At 36.5% G+C, this 22,153-nt stretch overlaps 1 protein-coding gene across 7 annotated transcripts in view; it reads right to left on the bottom strand.

Moving 5' to 3' along the window:
* LOC136039368 (endothelin-converting enzyme 1-like) overlaps positions 1-22,153 on the bottom strand; it is a 223,018-nt gene that overhangs the window by 82,121 nt on the left and 118,744 nt on the right. For 4 of the 7 annotated variants that reach the window (XM_065723039.1, XM_065723038.1, XM_065723041.1 and 1 more), the window contains 3 exons: positions 17,675-17,737; positions 12,336-12,383; positions 5,591-5,797 (listed from right to left, as the gene is read on the bottom strand). In XM_065723039.1, the coding sequence (XP_065579111.1) occupies positions 5,591-5,797; positions 12,336-12,383; positions 17,675-17,737 (318 nt within the window). The remainder of the gene's footprint in view (positions 1-5,590; positions 5,798-12,335; positions 12,384-17,674; positions 17,738-22,153) is intronic. The other 3 variants (XM_065723043.1, XM_065723044.1, XM_065723042.1) reach the window with 1 other exon arrangement.

Raw genomic sequence — 22,153 nt, 5'->3', positions numbered from 1 at the left:
AAAAATCAACTGAATGTAAGGAGCCACATCAAAACTTCAAACGGACAAAAATTATTACACATATGAAAGGGGTTACCCCATCCTCAAGACCGTGCTCTTTACACTAAAGTTTTTACTTTTTGTCCCAATTCTTTAAGAAAGACTCCTGAAACACAATGACCGTTTAATAACAATAATAAGCTTTTTTTTTTTAAAAAAAATCGTCTATTATTAAGGAGAGGTGGAGAACTGTGTATAGGGAGGGGTATAAGATACCAAAAGGAGTGTGCTTCAATGGCAATATTTTCTAAGCTTCACTGAGCCTTCAGATGCAAACCAAATGATTGTTTAGGACTTACTGTCTAATTCTTCTTAGTTCCCATGTATATTTTCAGTCTCCACCTTTTTTATTGGTGCTGAGGCGGGGGGGAGGGGTAGTAATGTCCTACTAATGACCTGATTAAGACTGATTACTAATGACTTTGAAGTTAATTCAGGTTATGTTTGATGAAATTCAGTAAAGTTTAGTTTCCAATCATCTGTTATGAAAGAGTTTCGCTGTTTGCAGAGTGGGGAGAGGAGATGGTGCCTGAAGCCAACCCGAGAGAGCCCGATTTTCCGGCATTTTAAATTTAACAAAATAAGTTTTTCAACTGAAAAACCCAGAACAACATTGAAAAAGACAGAAATTAGTCCATATTTGAGTGGAGCTGCACCCTCCTAAATCCTTTTCTTGTCAAACAGTTCGTGGTAACAAACTGTAGTAAGGAGCGACCCGGCTCAATAGTAAATAAAACTCTAAAAAATGGAATTTTGATACCAATAGTTACATCACAATAATCGCATTTTAATGCTGAATTCAAATATATAAGTTTCATCAAGATTAGTTATACCCATCAAAAGTTGCGAGCCTGAGAAAATTTGCCTCATTTTTGAAAATAGGGGGAAACACCCCTAAAGGTCATACAATCTTAACGGCTCATTCTAACGGAAATGAAAAAACGTCCTCATCAACGCCCCACTCATTACTCTAAAGTTTTTTTCTGTTTTAAAAAGTAGAGTTGAAAGAGTCAAACTTTACCGTAAAGAGCGGGGCGTTGATGAAGAAGCAGCCCCTTTCATATACGAAGTAATTTCTGTTCGCTTTAAGTTTTAATGTCACCCCTTACTTTCAGTTAAAAAAACTTGTTTTTTTAATTAATTAAACTAAAGTCTCTAATCCTTTGACAAAGCTTTTTATTCTAATTAAACGGTGCTGTTGGGCTGCCTATGATTATTGATTTTGGATGACTTTCAATAACTCATGATGAGCCAGGTCACACTAAAAGTTTCAACTTCATACCACTTCACACCCAGAATAAGAAACCCCATATCTCAATGATAAAACATGTGCGTAGACAGTGGACAACGTGCATGACTTACAGCCCTTACCCTTGGGCTTGTGTCATGCCTAGAGGCATAGTTGTCGGATCTTTTGACTATTGTAAACGAGATAACTATCTCAAAACTTTGATTGGATGTCTCCGGGTGGTTGTGGAGGAGGAGATAGTTAAAAAGCGTACGATAGGGGCTGGTGGCCCACCAATCACTTTTAACTCTTATAAAAGACACAATAACTTTCAGTTACCAGTAAAATGAGCCCCCTTCGAAGTTTTTACGATAACAACTTTGATACGAATTAGCCTGGGGAAAATAAGAAATAAATAATAAAAGGAAGCTACTTCCCTCTTTTTAGGCAGATTAATAGTCATAATAAGAATCATTAACAATAATATCGGATCTAACTATTGATATTTGTTCCAGAACTTCATTTGTTGAGTAAAAGTAAGGATTTTAAGCTTTTACCGACGACGGCTTTTCCTCTAAAATTTTTAATAAGAAAAGGATTTTTATAGTGAATACTAAAATAATAAAAGTGTGGTTGATAGTATTTTTGGATAGAGACTATGGTAACAGTCAGGGCTGGTCGGCTATACTTCCTCTTGTATGGAAATTAACCTATTAAAACGCAATCAAAGAATAAAGATACATTAGTGGAATCTTTTTCACCTTCTACCTCATTTTTAAAAGAAACAAGGAAAAAGCTATTTCGTTTAGGGCACACCCAAGTATGAAAGGTTTCTTGCTTGTTTTAATTCATTCACTTTAATACTTGATAGTGTTCAAATAATTTTCACAGAGTCTATTAACGAGTTGGCCAAAAACTATAGGGAGCTGGATGGTTTTGCAAGGTTTTTACAAAGCTACAAGGTTTTTGCGTGACAATTTTTATTGCTTTTTTTTATCGTTAATTTTCCCATGTTTTTTTACGAGTAAAGTGGCACTGGGCCAATACTTAGTCTTACCCTCCTCTGTACAAATTTGAGTCATATAATCAATCCTCTGCATTCTTTTTATATTTTTCTACAGAGCAAGAGAAAAGCGATGTTTCGAACAACAATATCCCTACATACAAACTTTTCCCTCTCCTCAAATGGCCACCCCATGTAATGTCAAAAGTTAAACCTAAGTGAAGGGTTGTTGATTAACTAATGACATTTTTTATTTTCAGATAAGAAAAATGCAAGTGCGATTTGACTGAATGCTTTGCCAAAAGGAATATCAGAAAGATAAATGACACTTTAGAAACAAATCCATTCAAACTCAGTTGGTGAAAAGTTTTTGACAAGCATTCAATCCTCGAGAAAGCTTTCTAGAAGGGACACTGAAAGTTGAATGAGGGAGGGTAGCAAAATCAACACATTGACCGATGATGGACAATTAAGGACAATCAATAATGGATGATAATCAGTGAACTTTCCACTCAAAATCGGTAACTCAATCATTTAGCATCCCTATAGATTTCAAGATGCTTCACCCATGAAAACCAACATTCATTTAGATTTAACTTTAACAATGATGTAGGTTTTACCAGGTTTCTGTCTGTTCTGCTTTTCTGATTAAGGAAAGCATAGAGATAGGAAAATGAATAGAGGCCAGATTTTGAAAAAAAAAAAAAGAAGTCAGATTTCGCTGTTATCCGGAGTCCCACAATTCTTGATAAACACTATTCCAGAATAGATGAACACAATAAATAGCAAAACCATCGAGAATCTGGCCTCTAGTCTTACCTAGTCAATTGGCTTCAACATAGAACAGTGACAACAAAAATAAATCGCTCGACTTAATCTTATTATATCCAGCAATTGGTTAAAAAATGTTCCTGTTTTGCCAAGTATGGGAAATGTGCTACGTTCAAGTTACGTTCAAGCATTCAGTTCCTTTAATTTGACCACTGGAAATATAAGGCTATATGTTATTCAATATAATACTTTTTCGTATTTCGAGTATCAGTGAAAATTTCTTTATCAATAAAATGAGTCAGAAAGAGGACCAAAACCTTTTTTCAGGACGGTTTGAAAATATCATCAACAGTTCCCTTCATTAGGCTCCTACGGGAGCCTAATAAAAAACCGCGTCTTTAGATTGGAGGAATCAGCCTTTGATCGATGGGGCCAAAATAAAAACAGAAAATTTAAATCCTGATCAGTTTGAAGCTTGCAAAGATTGTTAATCTTTGGAGATGGGAAAGGGCATAAAGGTTCCTAGAAAAGAGAACCCGAACAGTTTTTTTTCTATGTTGCATTTGAACATTAAATCTAGATGTTCTTGGGTTGGGAACCAGGCCTCCCAAAATATGAGACCCAAAAGATGGAAAAATTTTAAAATTTTCAGACGTATATTTTTGAGTCCTTGTGAAGGTGACGTTGAAAAAAACATAGCATATGTCGCAAATACTGGGTGCAAAAACTCTTTCTCAGGCCCAAAGAACAGTTTTCCCGAACAAAGAAAATGTCACATCCGTAATCTTGTGAGTCAAGGGGACTATATTGTAGAAAACAAATTTTGGATTGGAGCCAAAGGTCCCTGAAAATAAGACCCAAAATGTAGCCATTTTTTTTCTCAAAACGGCTTGAAACTTGTGTCCCTAAGTCTCTGAGCCAGGGTAAATTTAACATTTAAAATAAACTAGACTTGAGAAATCAACTCCTTTGAAATCAGATCCAAAAGAGATCAACAAATTCTTTTTCCCAATTGGGTTGAAACTTATATCCGTAAGTCCTTGGGGAAAGTGGACTCCGAAACACACACAAAAAAAAACACTTGAAAAACATGTTGCTTTACATACAATTGGAGCCTGAAAAAGGTTCAGTTTTTTCCAATTTACCCAAATTTACATTTGTAAGCCCAGTGCCAAGGCCGCAAAAAATCTTTACTGATGGGGGGTAATAGCTCCACGAATACGGCCAAAAAATTGATTCGCTGGTCCCCTTGAAACTTACATCTGGAAGTCTCTGAGCCAAGGGAACCATGTGCACAAAGTGAAACTAGAGAACAAACATTCCTTGGCCTGTATAAGGACCAAGAAATTTTTTATAGACAGCTTGAAATATATATTTAAAAGTCCTTGAGTCAAGATGAGCCCAATAGACAAAAAAAAACTGAATAACAAATTTAATTCATCCGGTCGACTAGTACTCAGAGCAGTTCGACCTACCCAGATCGAATGCAGCTGCTGGACTTGAAATGTTTCGATCACCCCAGACCAAATTAATACACGACTCTTGATGCCTCAAAAGGGCAGATGGGACCTCAGCCAAGTGTATCCCAGAGCTGACAAAAACACGAAATTATCTTGGCTGTCCCAATTCTTGGACCCCCGCCCCACAAAATGGGCCCCAATTTCTATTTCACTCATGATCGATGCGAAAAGTACATGGCATGTGGATAGGAACCAAACAATCTCAATGAACATAAGGAGAATATTGATACACGACTTCCAAAATAGGCCCACCATTTTTGTTTGTTTGTTTCTGATAGGCAGGCAGCGCACATGGTGAGTAGACTGTAAGGACCTAGACATAAATTTATTAAAAGACACTGACAGTTATAATAAAACGATGCATGAAAATTTTCTGTTAATTAAATGGTGAATTTACTCACATCTATATTTCGGGATGTCCAACTAAAAAGGGGTCAGGATGGATTAACTCCGGATAAGCTCCATATTGCATACTAAAAATAATATTCAAAAATCGTTGCACGAGACTACGGCTCATCGAAAATTCTGAACGATCAAATATTGCCTGGATATATGGATATGCAATTATACATTTTAGTTCTAAGCAGAAAAGCTGAAATACTTCACAGATATCCTTATATTTTATCCACAATAAAACCAACTCAACTTATATGGAACAAAAACTAATTTCTTCAAAAGAAAAATAAATACACATCTCTTGAAAATAGTTCTAGAATAAACTGAATTTGCTTAAAATTGTGCTGTATTTCCAGCATTAAAAAAAACCTTGCTACTTTAAAATAAACAATCTATATTAATCTTGTTTTGTTTTCTTTCTACCCCAAACATAAAACCTAACCCAATCATTGTTGTTTTTTCAAAGAACGGAGCATGTGCAAGCTAGGGCTACTTAATTTTTCCCAAAAAATATCATTTATTATTTGCCTTCGCTGAATTTGATGTTAAGAAATACCAAATTTAAGAAAATCATTCAAAATGTTTGCCAATTAAAATATACATTTAAAAAGCTACAAATAGTGTTAAACTCACCGTAAATGAAATCTGTTGTAGTTCAGAAACTGTCATCACTCCTGGCGTGGCTAAAGTGAGCATCTTTTGTTCTGCCATTGTTGGTGTCAGCTCAGCTAGTCTTTTCTCGAAGTGAAAAAGTTCTTCCGCAAATTTTGCCGCCTCGGGACTTGTAGCGCCTAGTAGCTGCACACTGTCTTTCAACAATTGTTTGTAGGCAGCTATGGTCTAAAGATAGATCGAAATCATGTGTAAGCAAAATCACTCGTTAAACGATTTGCTTTCAACGTTGTTCCACAGGAACTTGACGAGTAGAGAAATAATTTAATTTTTCAAAAGTCTCCATCAAGAGTGAGTATTTTCAAGGGAAAAGTGATCGTAGAAAATGAAAAATGTATCTTACGTATGCTATAGAAGAATCGACTCTCATATTGGTGATTAGACGTTTATATGAAACAAGAACCACATGTGGAAATTTATTAACGTCTCTTGAAAAGCCGGTTAGCCTGAATGTAAAATTTATATTGTGTAAAAGATAGCAATTATAATCTATTCAGCAAAAAAGGGACAAATTTGTAGCTTTCAATCTATATTGCTTGAAACTACATAATTCTGTTTCTATCGCTTAAAATTTCGCAGAAGTATTTCTTTTGTGTAGTGTATAGCCAAGTTAAACCGATAGTTGGAAAATGGAAAAGTATTTTCTACACTGTTTTATCTCAAGAATAGAAATTTTTATACAAAATGAATTCAATTGAGTTTAATTCCGCAATCAAAGTTTTTACTTTATAAGTTGATCTTCCTTAAAAGATTCAATTCAATTTTTAAGAATCAACACCAAAAGCCAACCAATCATTAAAAGAGTTTTTGTTTGAATGAGTATGTTCCGTTATTTTTAACTCTTCAGTAAGGCTAAACTCGATGCAAATGTGATTATTTAGGTATGCCTAATTGAGCACAAAATAAAAATTATAAAATATTAGCTGAAAGTCATTCTTCCCTCCGTAAACTCAGACTTCCTCACCTAACTTCAAGGTCAATCGTCTAAAGACTAAACAAAACACATTTGCGATCTTCGTGGAAAAAAAAGGAACCTCTTTTCTTAAAATTTGCTCTTTTTGTTCACTTTTTATCAAGTGTTTTAGTGTTATTTCTTATCCGCATTTACTTCTAGTTTATGTTCCCTTTTACTTGAATTGTGTAGTTTTTTCCTCTTTTCATTACTTATTTATTTATTTACGTTTTGACTTACTAAGATGAACTGCACTCTGTGCACGATCAGATCTTAATGAAATTTGATATTTGGAAGGATATCGTGTCTCAAAGCTGTTACTTTAAATCCCGACCGGATCTGGTGACATTGGGGGGAGTTGGGAGGGGAAAACCTAAAATCTTGGAAAACACTTAGAGTGGAGGGATCGGGATGAAACTTGGTGGGAAAAATGATCACAAGTCCTAGATACATGATTGACATAATCGGAACGGATCCGCTCTCTTTGGGGTAGTTGGGGGGGGGGGGGTTAATTCTGAAAAATTAAAAAAAATGAGGTATTTTTAACTTACGAACGGGTGATCGGATCTCAATGAAATTTGATATTTAGAAGGATATCATGTCTTAGAGTTCTTATTTTAAATCCCAATTGGATCTGGTGACATTGGGAGGAGTTGGGAGGGGGAAACCTAAAACTTGGAAAACACTTAGAGTGGAGGGATCGGGATGAAACTTGGTGGGAAAAATAAACACAAGTCCTAGATACATGATTGACATAATTGGAACGGATCCACTCTCTTTCGGGTAGTTAGGGGGGGGGGTTAATTCTGAAAAATTAGAAAAAATGAGGTATTTTTAACTTACGAACGGGTGACAAAATCTCAATAAAATTTGATATTTAGAAGGATATCGTGTCTCAGAACTCTTATTTCAAATCCCGACCGGATCTGGCGACATTGGGGGGAAAGTGGGGAGGGGGAAACCTAAGACTTCGAAAACACTTAGAGTGGAGGGACCGGGATGAAACTTGGTGGGAAAAATAAGCACAAGTCCTAGATACATGATTGACATAACCGGAACGGATCCGCTCTCTTTGGGGTAGTTGGGGGGGGGTTAATTCTAAAAAATTAGAAAAAATTAGGTATTTTTAACTTACGAACGGGTGATCGGATCTCAAAGAAATTTGATATTTAGAAGGAAATCGTGTCTCAAAGCTCTTTTTTTAAACCCCGACCGGATCTGATGACATCGGGGGGATTTTGGGATGGGGAACATAAAATCATGGAAAACGCTTAGATTGGAGGGATCGGGATGAAACTTGGTGGGAAAAATAAGCAGAAGGCTTAAATACGTGATTTACATAATTGGAACGGATCTGCTCAATTGGGGGGGGGGGGGGGGTTAATTCTGAAAAATAAGAAAAAATGACGAATTTTTAACTTACGAAGGAGCGATCGGATCTTCATGAAACTTCATATTTAGAAGGACCTCGTAACTCAGATCTCTTATTTTAACTCGCAAATGGATCCAGCGTAATGGGGGGGGGGGCAGTTGGGGGGACCGGAAATCGTAGAAAATACTTAAAGCGGTGAGATCAGGGTGAAACTGGATGGAAAGAATAGAAACCTGATTAAGATACGTGACTGACATAACCGGACCGGATCTGCTCTCTTTGGTGGATTTGGGGGGGGGGGGGGGTAATTTTGAAAATTACGGTATTTGTAACGTGCGAAACGGTGACCAGATCTTAGTGAAATTTGATATTTAGAAGGATCTTGTGCTTTAAAGCTCTAATTTTAAATTCCGACCGGATCCTGTGACATTGGAAGTGAGTTGGAGGGGGAAACCGGAATTCTTGGAAAACGTGAAAATTGGGGTATTTCTATCTTACGAATAGGTGATCAGATCTTCATGAAATTTGATATTTAGAAGGAATTCATGTCTCAGAGTTCTTATTTCAAATCCCGACCAGATCTTTTGACATTGGGAGGAATTGGAGGGGGAATTCTTGGAAAACACTTGGAGTGGAGGAATCGGGATGAAGCTTGGTGGATAGAATAAGCAAATGTCCTTGATACGTGATTGACAGAATCGTACTGGATTCTCTCTCTTTGGGGAGTTGGGGGGAGGTGTTCAGTGATTTGGAGAGTTTGGTGCTTCTGGACGTGCTAGGACGATGAAAATTGGCAGGCGTGTCAGGGAGCTGCACAATTTGACTTGATAAAGTCGTTTTCTCAGATTCGACCATCTGGAGGGCTAAAGGGAGGGAAATATTAGAAAAAATAGGTATTTATAACTTACGAGTGAAGGATCGGATCTTAATGAATTTTGATATTTAGAAGGACATCGTGACACAGAGCTCTTATTTTAAATCCTGACCGGCATTAAGCCTCTTATTTTCCTTTTTAAATCAATCTATTGATTCATAGAATTTTGTTAGAGCTCATACCATATGATCTCTTGGCTCTTAGCTCTTCTTGCCTCATCACAACTGCCATATGAGCTCTTAGCTCTTGTTATGACACTTGGTATTACCCAAGTGACATATAGCAATCGCAAATTCTCTCGGTCTGTCGGTCTGTCGGTCCCGGTTTTGCTACTTTAGGCACTTCCAGGTAAGCTAGGACGATGAAATTTGGCAGGTGTATCAGGGACCGAACCAGATTAAATTAGAAATAGTCGTTTTTCCGATTTGACCATCTGGGGGGGGGCCGTTAATTCGAAAAAAAAATAGAAAAATTGAAGTATTTTTAACTTACGAAGGGTTGACCAGATCTCAATGAACTTTGATGTTTGGAAGGATATCGTGTCTCAGAGCTGTTATTTTAAATCCTGACCGGATCTGGTGACATTGGGGGGGGGGGAGCCTGAAATTTTGGAAAACACTAAGAGTGGAGGGATCGGGACAAAACTTGGTGGGAAAATAAGTACAAGTCCTAGATACATGATTGACATAACTGGAACGGATCCGCTCTCATTGGGGTAGTTGGGGGGGGGGGTAATTCTGAAAAATTAGGAAAAATGAGGTATTTTTAACTTACGAACGGATGATCGGATCTCAACGAAATTTGATATTTAGAAGGATATCGTGTCTCAGAGCTCTTATTTTAAATCCTGACCGGATCTGGTGACATTGGGGGGAGTTGGGAGGTTGAAACCTAAAATCTTGGAAAACACTTAGAGTGGAGGGATCGGGATGAAACTTGAAGGGAAAAATAAGCAAAATTCCTAGATATACGTTTGACATAACCGGAACGGATCCACCCTCTTTGGGGTAGTTGAGGAGGTTAATTCTGAAAAATTAGAAAAAATGAGGTACTTTTAACTTACGAACGGGTGATCGGATCTCAATGAAATTTGATATTTAGAAGGATATCGTGTCTCAAAGCTCTTATGTTAAATCCCAACCGGATCTGGTGACATTGGGGGAGTTTGGGGTGGGGGAACCTAAAATCATGGAAAACGCTTAGATTGGAGGGACTGGGATGAAATTTGGTGGGAAAAATAAAACAGAAGTCTTAGATACATGATTTAAATAATTGGAACGGATCCATTCTATTGGTGGGGGGGGGTTAATTCTAAAAAAAATAGAAAAAACTGAGGTATTTTTAACTTACGAAGGAGTGATCGGATCTTCATGAAACTTCATATTTATAAGGACCTTGTAACTCAGATCTCTTATTTTAAATCTCAACCGGATCCAGCGTCATTGGGGGGGGGGCAGAAATCTTAGAAAATACTTAAAACGGAGAGATCAGGATGAAACTGAATGGGAAGAATAAGAGCCTGTCTAAGATACGTGACTGACATAACCGGATTGGATCTGCTCTCTTTGGTGGAGTTGGGGGGAGGGTAATTTTGAAAATTGAGGTATTTGTAACTTACGAAAGGGTGACCAGATCTTAATGAAATTTGATATTTAGAAGGATCTTGTGTTTTCAAGCTCTAATTTTAAATTCCGACCTGATCCTGTGACATTGGGGGGAGTTGGAGGGGGAAACCGGAATTCTTGGAAAACGTGAAAATTGGGGTATTTTTATCTTATGAATAGGTGATTGGATCTTAATGAAATTTGATATTTAGAAGGAATTCGTGTCTCAGAGCTCTTATTTCAAATCCCGACCAGGTCTTTTGACACTGGGAGGAGTTGGAGGGGGAAAATCTTGGAAAACACTTGGAGTGGAGGAATCGGGATGAAGCTTGGTGGATAGAATAAGCAAATGTCCTTGATATATGATTGACGTAACCGTACTGGGTTCGCTCTTTTTGGGGGAGTTGGGGGGAGGGGTTCAGTGATTTGGCGAGTTTCGTGCTTCTGGACGTGCAAGGACGATGAAAATTGGCAGGTGTGTCAGGGAACTGCACAAATTGACTTGATGAAGTATTTTTCCCAGATTCGACCAGCTGGGGGGGGGGCTAAAGGGAGAGAAAAAATTAGAAAAAATTAGGTATTTATAACTTACGAGTGGGTGATCGGATCTTAATGAATTTTGATATTTAGAAGGACATCATGACTCAGAGTTCTTATTTTAAATCCTGACCGGCATTAAGCCTCTGATTCTCCTTTTAAATCAGTCTATTGATTCTTAGAATTTTGTTAGAGCTCATACTATATGAGCTCTTGGCTCTTAGCTCTTCTTGCCTCGTCACAAGTGCCATATGAGCTCTTGGCTCTTGTTTTACGTGAGTGGTTGCATCGAAATAGTCGTTATGAGAGATACAAAATTTTAAATCTAGTACTTTTTTTTTGTAGGCAACAAAAGAAATCTCACAATATGAAATAAGAACTTATGCTACAAAATAAAACTCTTCTATAAGGTAAATATACAGACAATATTGAATGAAAATAAACCCAGGCTATTTAATAAAAAGGGCAAGTCTTCCGTCAGCTGCTTTGAAAGTGTAGGATACCACAAAATTTGGGATAAAACCTTCACCTTAAAAAAAAAAATCTCGAATCCTAAACGGACTCCTAAACGGTTCTCCAAGGATCTAATTATGTCTATTTTACTTCCATCGAAAATTTAAACCGCAGCTGCTTTGAAAGTGTAGGATACCAAAAATTTGGGATAAAACCTTCACCTTAAAAAAAAAATCTCGAATCCTAAACGGACTCCTAAACGGTTCTCCAAGGATCTAGTTATGTCTGTTTTACTTCCATGGAAAATTTAAACCGCGTGTGATAGTGGTGCAGGAAAACAAGCATGCCAACACACAGAAGCAACATAGAGGAAGCTAAAAACAAATATAAACTTGTAGGGAATACTATCTCATAAGTGACATTTGGGGAATTAAAAGGTTGCTTCCTGTTATTTTTGATGACTTTTTAAGACATGAGGTAAGATTCAATTATTGTTAAAAACAACGATCCTTTTCAAGGTAAATAATTTAAGTTTTCTATCTATTCCCCACAAACTTTAGAATACGAACATGCATCAAAAATTTACAAATATCTCATTTACACGGACCTTTTAGATCTTACAATAGAACTTCGCGATATGAACTTGGTGCTATGGCTGCCATGAAAAATGTGATAAAAGGAAACTATCTACTGAATAAACTAAATGTTTTTCCACTTAAGAGCTAAACTTTTTCTAGGCTTAACGGTGCTTATTCAGCCAAAAACATGAACAAGAACAAAGAAAATGAACACAAAAATTCATATCTGTACCAATATTTAAGGACCTTGTAAATGAGGTTTTAATGGCTAAGACCTACTATAGAAAAAGTAGCTACAAAAACTATAAAGACAAAGGGATTCGAAATGATACTAACCCTTGTTGTTGGGGGTCTTGAGTGTCGGCTTCCAACTGTTTGATCTAGCTGAAAAAAGGATATCCAAAGGAACGTTTTAGCTAGCCAGAAAATAGAAAAATCACACAACCCACTTGACTCAGCTAAAGGGTATAAAAATAACTCATACAGAATGAAGACTTCATCTTCAATTGTATAACTAAAATCTTTTTGCAAGGTGCATTCATGATGGATTTTATGGGGAAGATTTTTAATATGCACAGGTTTTTATTTTCAAAACTTAATAAAAACAATGTATATATTTAGTAACATTATATATTTTGGGCCCATCTGAAATCATCCACCTCCCGAGGCGTTCATGACACCTCAGCCTTGATTTTTTTTTTAATCCTCAATCAAAATTATGTTTTTTCATTTATGTGGACGTAATATGGTTTTTCTTGGATAGGGCGAAATCACAAAGAATCACAGATATCATTTCCCTACATTACCGTAATATAAAATGGACATTCATACTGTGTGATCAACTTTTGTGACGCATACTTGTACACCATCATTTCATTTGTGAAATATATATTAGACAGTGAATTTTGATTTTTTCATTTAAACTTTCCATGAGATTTTAATACCCTATTTCTCGGAAATCTGATGGCATTAGCACCGAAGTAACTTACTCGTAGTTTGCATTTAGTTTCAAAGAAGCCGTATTCAGAAATTAATTTTTTATTTAGTACAAAACGACACACCATGGACAATGTAGGGAGTATAGTACACGCTATAATATATACCCTGGTGAAAACTCAAGATTGGGGATCTGTGTTTAATATGTAACTAGTACAACTTAAAATGTTAATTGCTAAATCAGCCGAAATTTCAGTCCTGTTTTACTTTTGCACACCGATAGTATGGCATTTAGTTTAGAAGAAATTGTGGAGACTTGTGTCACTTTCTAAGAACGCGCGTGATAAACATTCTCTATAAGGAATACGGAAAAAGACTCTTGTGTTTGGGAAGACTTTAGAATAAGAGCTTTAGAATAGAATACCGATTAAAGTCCTGTTTAATTTAATAATGAATGTTAATCACTCCATCCACTGGAGACAATATGATTGTCTGTGAAGGAGCTTTCTAGTTACGTCTTGCTTTAAAAGATCCATAAGGATTATTGAACAATTCAAAACTTAAATGCATAATGAAATAAGAAACAGGCATAGAATTCAATTGCAGAAACGGAATTTAGAGTATGGATCAATCACTCAAGGATACAAACAAAACGTTAGGTTCAACACGGATAAATCCTACAATACTGCTCAACTTTCACCAAAAATAAACATTGTGAAGGAGCTTCACTTCCCGTTCGATTATGAGAATTAAGCCGTAGCTCATCAAGATCTATCGACTGCCATCGAAAAAAAATCTATCTGTCTTAGTTCAAAGGTTGACTTTTTTTGCCGTAGGCCAAGTTTCTAACGTCATCACTTAAAAGGAGTAAAGGACAAATTCTAATTTCTTTAGCAATGAGAGAACTTTTAAAGTTCAAGAGGCGCATCTGATACCATTTCTCTATCGCAATCCCAAGTGCAGAAAACTGAATGGTAAACTCAGCTGAAATCGCGAACAGAAATGGGTAGAAACAACAGATGGCAGCGTTCAAAGTTCAAGAGGCGCATCTGATACCATTTCTCTATCGCAATCCCAAGTGCAGAAAACTGAATGATAAACTCAGCTGAAATCGCGAACAGAAATGGGTAGAAACAACAGATGGCAGCATTTTCGGAACCGTGGGAAAATGCCAGTTAATAGTTTCTGTAAATTTTTCTATTTATCGCTCAAAGAAGACATATTGGCTGTGGGGTCGGGTTACTTCCGCATATATTTAAGACTTATAGATTTTAGTCTATCTGCAATTTGAAACTGGTGCCTGCCTACTTGCCTGCTAGAACTGAGCTTTCCACTCGAAATCAGAAACATGGTTTGATGAATGAAAGCTTGACTGCATAACCTCAGATAGTTCTCTCTGACATAGGCTGTAAAATTCCACTTCACTTCACACACCATAGGCTCTGGCTCAAGGACAAGCAAAAACCATTCTTTTTGGCCCCAGGCGAGGGTTCTACGAAGCATTCAAAAATGCAAAGTCATATTTATCAATCCGGCCTAAGTCCACACTTTTCGTAAGAATTGCAGAGGTTAGACCCTTACCCCTTTCTAGGAACAAGCTGAAATCGGGGGGCTAGGAACAAAAAAAAAACGACAAAACCAAAGTGTTGCTCTTGCAGCACAATATCTTTTCTTGAGATTGTAATGGACCATTATACTTTGTTGATTTTACACTGATTTTGCCTACTGATTTGTTCCGGGCTTTTGTTTGGCCTGAAGATTTTCTCTTCTTACTGCTAGTTCAACTTCTTATCAGATCCATGTCGGTAGAACTACAAAGGGTTCCATATTGAAATGTGCTTTTGGAAGATTTAAATTTCATCTATCTCTTTACATTCAGAATCCCTTGAGTGACTAGTAATTGAGTGATCTGTTAACGAAAGTGCATACTTCCATCAGTCTTTAATGACTCAATACCATGCTTGAAGAGAGAGAAATGGCTCAAGTTGAAAAATGCAAAGGTTTTTAGTTACTTGAATGGTGGTGAGGATAAATTAAGAACTGAAAGTGCTACAGCAGGGTAGTTGGGAGATATCCAAAGAAAAGGTATAAAGTGTATGAAATAACTTTATTCATAAAACTGTCTCTTTTAGACAAATTGAGAAGTAAATATTATGCATTAAGAAATAGAAAATTTTCAGAACCTAGTAAAAAAGGTTGTAACCACTCATGCATTAAATATTACAGCGTTGTGTTCAAGCTTGCTGGATACAAGTAGTTATGGGTAGGATACCAGCTTGCTAATTCTGGTACCCTACCCTTTTGAAACCGACTGATAAAGTAAATGACTTAATTGTATCTCGTTGTACATAAGGTAGGATATCAAACAATACTGTCTAGCAAAATAAATGTTAATATCTTATGACTTGGCATTTTTATTCCTGGGAGAGGATAAAACTAAAGAAAATAAAAAGGTGACAAAAAGTACCCCATATGCAGTTTAAAAAAAATCATCACCTTTTCAGATTTATTATATAGATGAATAATATAAGCTGTAAAAACAATCGTAAAAACTAAGTTGCGCTTACAAAGGTTTAACACTTCTCGAAAAAATGTAGTTTTGTCAAAAAAAAGAGAAAAAAATGGAGAATGGAAGGAGGATTTTCATCTCGAGATAAAAGGACCTCATCGGGGGCCTCATCTTTTTCCTTTGAGTAGCCTTTTGCAACTAAAATACGGATATAAAAGCTATGCCTGGACGGGCATTTAGTATATAGATCTCTATAAATCTCTACAATGGCGTTCCCTAGATTCCCCCCCTGGGTTTTGAAAAATAACCTTTTAGGTGGTGTTCCCATCGAGAAATGCCTTTCAATATACGGAAGATTACACCCCCGCCTTCCTAGATTTTTAAAAGCACAATCTCTCCACCCCTAATTTTGGCAAATTAGTACCTCTGAAACTTTGCTAACAACAGGTCATTTCTGTAGCTGCTCAATGGAAACACAAAAGTGATTACGAAATGTAATTAAGACATGTAATATATAATTCATTTTTGTTTAAGATTAAGAAAAGTCTATAATTAAAAACTGAGTTACTATTAATTAAAAATTATGTTATCTAGGAAAACAGTGTTAGTACAATTTGTTACTCCATATCTAGCAACAGAAACGTTTATTCAACGCCCTAAGCACCGACAATGGCTCTTGAATATGTTTGTCATATTATCTTATTGCACCGTCCTGCCTTTCTTATTGTGTCTACAAAATACATCAGAACAGGTTTAATATTGTTTTTTTCAAATAAGAAATGGAATTTATTTTATTCAATAAAATGCATGAGGGCAGTTATCAGCAATATTTTGTTTTGCTTTTCTTATTTAGGTTACTCAGAGGCTGTGCCAGAAATTGCAATATTTAGGTTTTCTTGCATCTTAAAAAAAGATGAACCTTTTGTTCCATGGTATTAATAACAAAAATAGGTAGTACCATGGTATGTTAGTAGGCTACATGATTTGAGGAAAAAGTTAAGTTTGTCATAGCACAAAAAAGAAAAAGAAAATATGTAAATGGGAACGCACAAAGGACTGACTCACAAATACTTTCTAATGACGCCATCATAAGGACAAAAACAAAACAGAACAAAGTTGGACGTCACTGTAGAGAGCGGCGAGACGTGGACACCCAACAAGCTCAGGCCGTGCTAAGTCTTTTTAGGTTCTTTTAAATAAAAACTCTCGGAAATAGACATTTAGTGAAAAATTATACTTTTGGACTAAGTTAATCCCGCTGCTTATGTATGTAAATTTCACAGCTCTAAACCCTTGTCTAAGACGCTTGGGTTTCCACTACAAAACTTTATATTGACTTAATTAATTCATCAAAAAAACAAAAAATCCTTCGCACATATAACCTATGTAATCCACCAGAAATATTAGAATCAAATATGCATGATCTATTCTATAATTTGGCAACCCTGCTTACCAGTCCTATCTCCCCTAGATTTTCTAGGGAACAATGATTAATATTAAGGTATTTTGTCAGGAACTAATATTATATGTACTTGTAATATTTCAAGATTTGGTATTTCATATGTCCAATGGTCGGGCTTTGCTCTCCCTTGTATATTCCTTCGGACGTCATAGCAACATCTTGACATTTAGGAAGCACTTCCAAATCTCTGTAAGCTTTATTATTTGTTTTTATAATAATCCAGGACTTTTTTAAGGGGTTTTTACAAAAACATTTTTTTTGGGGGGAAAGGGTGTTTACAAAAAACTAAAAAACCCATCGAAAATTTGCTTATATTCATTTTTGTCACGTTTTTACGAGTCGGACAAACATTTTTTGGGGGGAGGGGGGTTAAATCTCCTTTCGAGTCATATGTTTGATCCAAAATTATATGTTCAGTGATTTATAATCACTATATGTTAATATATGCAGATAATATATTATCTGTTTTAAATTACACAGTAAATTTTTTTTTAGAGATTCCTTTCAAACAGAAATTAATACTCTGTTTCTTAAAAAGGCTTAACCTCAAAACTACCAAATTTATGATTAGTAATATAGTTTACTGGTGCACTTATACGACGTATAGAGTGATATCCGGGCCGTGAGTATTCTCTGTTGGAAAACGTGATTAATTGCTTTCCCTTCACGATTACTTTGTTGGTCGTTTTTTAATAGATTTGACATTGATTTTTTTTTTGCCAAATAGTTCTTTTCTTGTATATTTTAATGAATAATGGAAGAACTGACCTTATGCTCTGGATCTATATAATAATAGTTCCTTTCCCTTAGTCCCAGGCCATCTGGAGAGATCTAGAAGAAAAGATTAAATGAGCAAAAGAGCTATGCTCGCTATTTCTAAGCTAATAATTAGTCTTGATAATGAGTCCTTTGATAGGGCTTGAGGAAACTTGGAGACAATGATTCTTATGTCGATCGTGACCATCACAATAACTGAGAAATAAAGACAAAGAAGTGTGCTAAGTAGGAAGATATATTGATGCTAAAATGTCCTGAGTGGCTAGAAATAGAGCAGCTGGAAAACAATCCTGAAAAAAGACGTATGCTGACATAGCTTTTCCAGGAATTCTTTCCTCTTCCAATAGCTAAAATCGTTTTTAACAATTGATTTAACCTTGAGTTATTAAAAAAAAAGATCATACAATTAATCATTGAAAAAATTTGAAGAAAAATCGGTTTAAAAGTAGGTTAGTGACTTATGCATAGATAAGACATCGATTGCTTTAGTTACCGAAAATACGATATCTTTTTCTATTTTCAAGGAATTGGTAAGTCTGAATCCAATGAATAAATCCGACGATACAAGTGTCTTGTCATTTTGCTGCAAGCTATAACAGTAGCCTTCTCGTCGTGTCGCATGTTTCACATGGTGCCAAAGCCTTGATATCATTTTTATTAAAGGCTTAGCGATGGCGTAGTCTTTTTTTCTGCAGTCGATAAAAGATTGAAAGTAAAGGAAGATAAATATCGAATAGCTTTTGGTAACGAAATCTGAAAACCCTGCTGTTTCAACTAAATACCATCAGCCCTTTCTTAGATATAGCAGATACATTGACGGAAGTCATATAATGTCTGTTGATGGGGTTGAACATACCTCTAGCATTCTCTGAAAGTTTCAACCTAATCTTCTTAACTGTTCCTGAGATATTGCCAACACCATTTTCACACCCTAGATGTACATAAAATCGTTCTATTTATTTAAGAATACCCTAAAAGTTAATTTGGATACATTAGTTGATTATGAGGCATTGCAAATACGCCCTTTTGACATCTGGGATGCACATAGTTGTATTTTGATTAAGTTCAACATCCCCTCGGCATTTTCTGAAAGTTTCAACTTAATGCCACCCGTTAACTATTTCTGAAATATTGCAGACTTGCCATTTTGATAGCCAGGATTTTTACAACCAGTGTCTTTTGATTTAGTTCAATATCCCAGTGAACATTCTTGAAATTTCAAAAATTTATAATGCTTTTTTGACAGCCTGGGTGCATACAGTAGCTTTTGATTTTGGGCAATATCTCGCTCAGCATTCTCTGAAATTTTCAACTCAGGAATCTTAGCTATTTGTGAGCTATTGCAGATAAGCACTTCCAAAAACCTGTGTGCCCTACGCCATGTTGACAAGCAGGATGCAGTCAGACTGTTTTGATTCAATAGTTCAAGTTCTAATAGTAAAAGCTGTAGTAAAATTTGCAATCACAGTTAAAATCGCAGTAGCAGTAGCAGCACTATTAGTAGTAGTCACACTCACAAGCAGTAACAGTTGCAGTCAGGAGTTGTCACATTCGCGGTCGCAAGCAGTCGCAGTTACAAAAAGTAACAGTCAAAAGTGGCCGCAGTAGCACTCGAGCCAGATTCGCAGTCACAAGTAGTTGCAGTCACAGCCATAAGTTGTCAAAGTCATAATTCATGCAGTCGCAAGTATTCCGTAGTCTTTAGTAGCTACAGTTGGAAGTAGTCGAAGTCGTATTCGCAGATGCATGTCAAATGCAGTCACATGTAGTCACTCTTGCCAGTAGTCAAAGTCGCAGTTGCAAATAGTCGTAGTCGCAAGTATTCACAGTTTTATTCACTGCAGTAGTAGCAATATTGGCCCTGAAACTTTCAAGTTAATACCCTTAGCCGCTCTTAAGATATCGCAGATACGACCTTTTGATAAACTGGATGCACAAATTATCCTTTGGCTTAGTTTGACATCCCCCTCAGCGTTCCCTGCCGTTTCACCTTAGTACTCTTAACCTTTTCTGGTATACCCAGGATCAAAATTCACCACTTTCCCAAGGATAAATTCTTTATGCAAACAATGGAGGAATTGCATAATTAATTACACTTTTCCCGGGGGCACGGCATCCCCAGAGACATTGCTATCAGACCACCATTTAGTTTCTTGACTATTTTGGACAAAATGGCTTATTAAAAATTTGGGTTGGTGCTGAAGGAAGGGTGCATTTAAAAGGGAAAAGTGAGGGTTTAAAGGGAAATTTTTGTTGGTGTTGAAGGAAGGGGGCATTTAGAATGGAAAAGTGAGGTTGCTGGTTACCCTCCAATGACTCTTCAACATCCCTTTCAACATACCCTGGAAGCTTCAACTTAATACCCTCAACTGTCATTCAGATATTGCTGGTATGCCCTTTTTACAACTAGAATGCACAAAGCTTATTTCGATTTTGTTTGACATCCTTTCAATATTTCCCTTAAATTATACCTTAATATTCTAAGCCTTTTGAAGACCCAGGACCAAATATGCCCTCTTTTCCTAATAACAGACTTAAATGTAAGCAATGGGAAACTTGCATAGCTAACAGCTCTTACATTGGGGGTTGTGGGGGGCAATCTCGATCCCCAGAGGCGGAGTTATTTGACCTTTGGACTATTTTCAACAAAACTGCTACCTCATTATTTTGATCAAAAATTTGGGGTAAAAGAGCGTGGTAGTGGGGCTTGTCACCACCCGATAACTTTTGTGTCTTAGAGTTTACTAAACTACAGTTTTCGACTTCCAATCTAATGAGCCCCCTCCGAGTTCTATATGATTGCCCCTTCCATATGAAAAAAAATGATAAGAATGCATTGAAATCTTATGGCTCTTAATAATAAGCAACGCTAGAGCGTTGTCTCTTTTTGTAGTTTGTAACGTATAATAAACCTTGAACAGGCATTGAAAGAAGAACAATATTTTAACCCTAATCATCTAGAGCTTGAAGGGGAAAGATTTTCTAATAGTATCCCCATAAAAGGATAATCATGCCATTAGCTCGTTCATTTACCGTCTTTACGACTATCATATTGTCATCAATGAAAACAAAAATGTAAGTTGTCGTGTTTCGAATGACAGTGAAAGGAATCTAGCGCAAGGAAAGTTACAATCATCTGAACAAATATGTGGGGTCCTTTCAGAAAGCAATAAGAATTTATGCATATTCATTGAAACACACGATAACCTTATTGTAATGTCAGACTGAATGAATAAATGATAGCCTGCTTTGACACGTAAATTTGTTAATCAGAGAACTCTGTTTACAGCAACTAAATTTTAAAAATATTCAAAAATGAAAGAGCGATGCAAACCAAACAAACGTCACACTTAAACAGGCAAAAGTTTTCATTAATGAATGATCTAGTCCCAAAAGGAATCACTGAGGGGGCATCCGCAAAAATCAACTTTTTACACTAATTTTTGTTTGTACTTTACAGAAATATAATTATCATCTTGATGTTGAAATTATGGCAGGATGAGTTGTGATTTCGGCAGAGGGTCTACTCACAAGAAAATTCTTGTTCTTTTTAAGCTATTGAATGAAACAAAGTTCTCCTTTTAAAGTAAAGAACAATATTGAAACTTAAAAGGAAGAGATATAATTCCGTGTATGGTGGGGACTGCCCTTTCCTTATCCATCGCTCTTTACGCTAAAGTGTTAAGGTTCTTCAAAAATACATCTCATTCAAATTTAACAGCCTCCTTGCGATCAAGTAGTAATTCTCAAACAATTGGGACCAAAATTTTAATTTCAGCTTAAGAGAGAGGGACGATGAAGGGACAGCCCCTCGCGTGTATAAAATAATTTCTGTTCGTTTTGAGTTTTAACGTTCCTCCTAACTTTCAGTTAAAAAAATCCCCCCGTGTAAAATTCATCCTGGAAAATTCACCTGGGAAACTTTCCTTCGCAAGAAAATTCTACCCATGGAAAATTCCCCTCCCCCCCCCGAAAAAATTGGTAAATTTTCCAATAACAAACAACATAAGTACACAATGGACAAATTAAATAAGTTACAGGCCTTTCCCCGGTGATTGTGGGGGGCCGTGTCATCCCCAGATGGACAATTATTGAACCCTTCAACTATGCTAAACCAAATTGCTATCCCATAGTTTTGATCGTATATCTTTTGGAAAAACGGGCGTGAGAGCTAGTTGCCCTCTAATCCTTTTGGCTGCTAAGAAAAAGAGCACTGAAACTTTAAATTACCGTTCGAATAAGCCCTCTCCCGGCCTTCTAGGATTCCTGGATCGATGCGGTCACCCCTGGAGAAAGAGACAAGCAAACAAACAAACAAATAAATGCATCCATGACCATTCTTCTGGCAAAAAAAAACAAAATTTCACATTTTTGTGGAATCTCCAATCCGCTGATTTCTCTGATCTGCTGAATTTGATGATGTGATTTTCAGTATGATCACTTAGCTTTGGGGGGGGGGTGTCGCCTTCC

This window comes from Artemia franciscana, chromosome 19 (genome assembly GCF_032884065.1).
Source record: "Artemia franciscana chromosome 19, ASM3288406v1, whole genome shotgun sequence".
Lineage (NCBI taxonomy): Eukaryota > Metazoa > Arthropoda > Branchiopoda > Anostraca > Artemiidae > Artemia > Artemia franciscana.
Note: the sequence above shows the minus strand (reverse complement) of the source record. Positions and strands in the feature narration are given on the sequence as shown.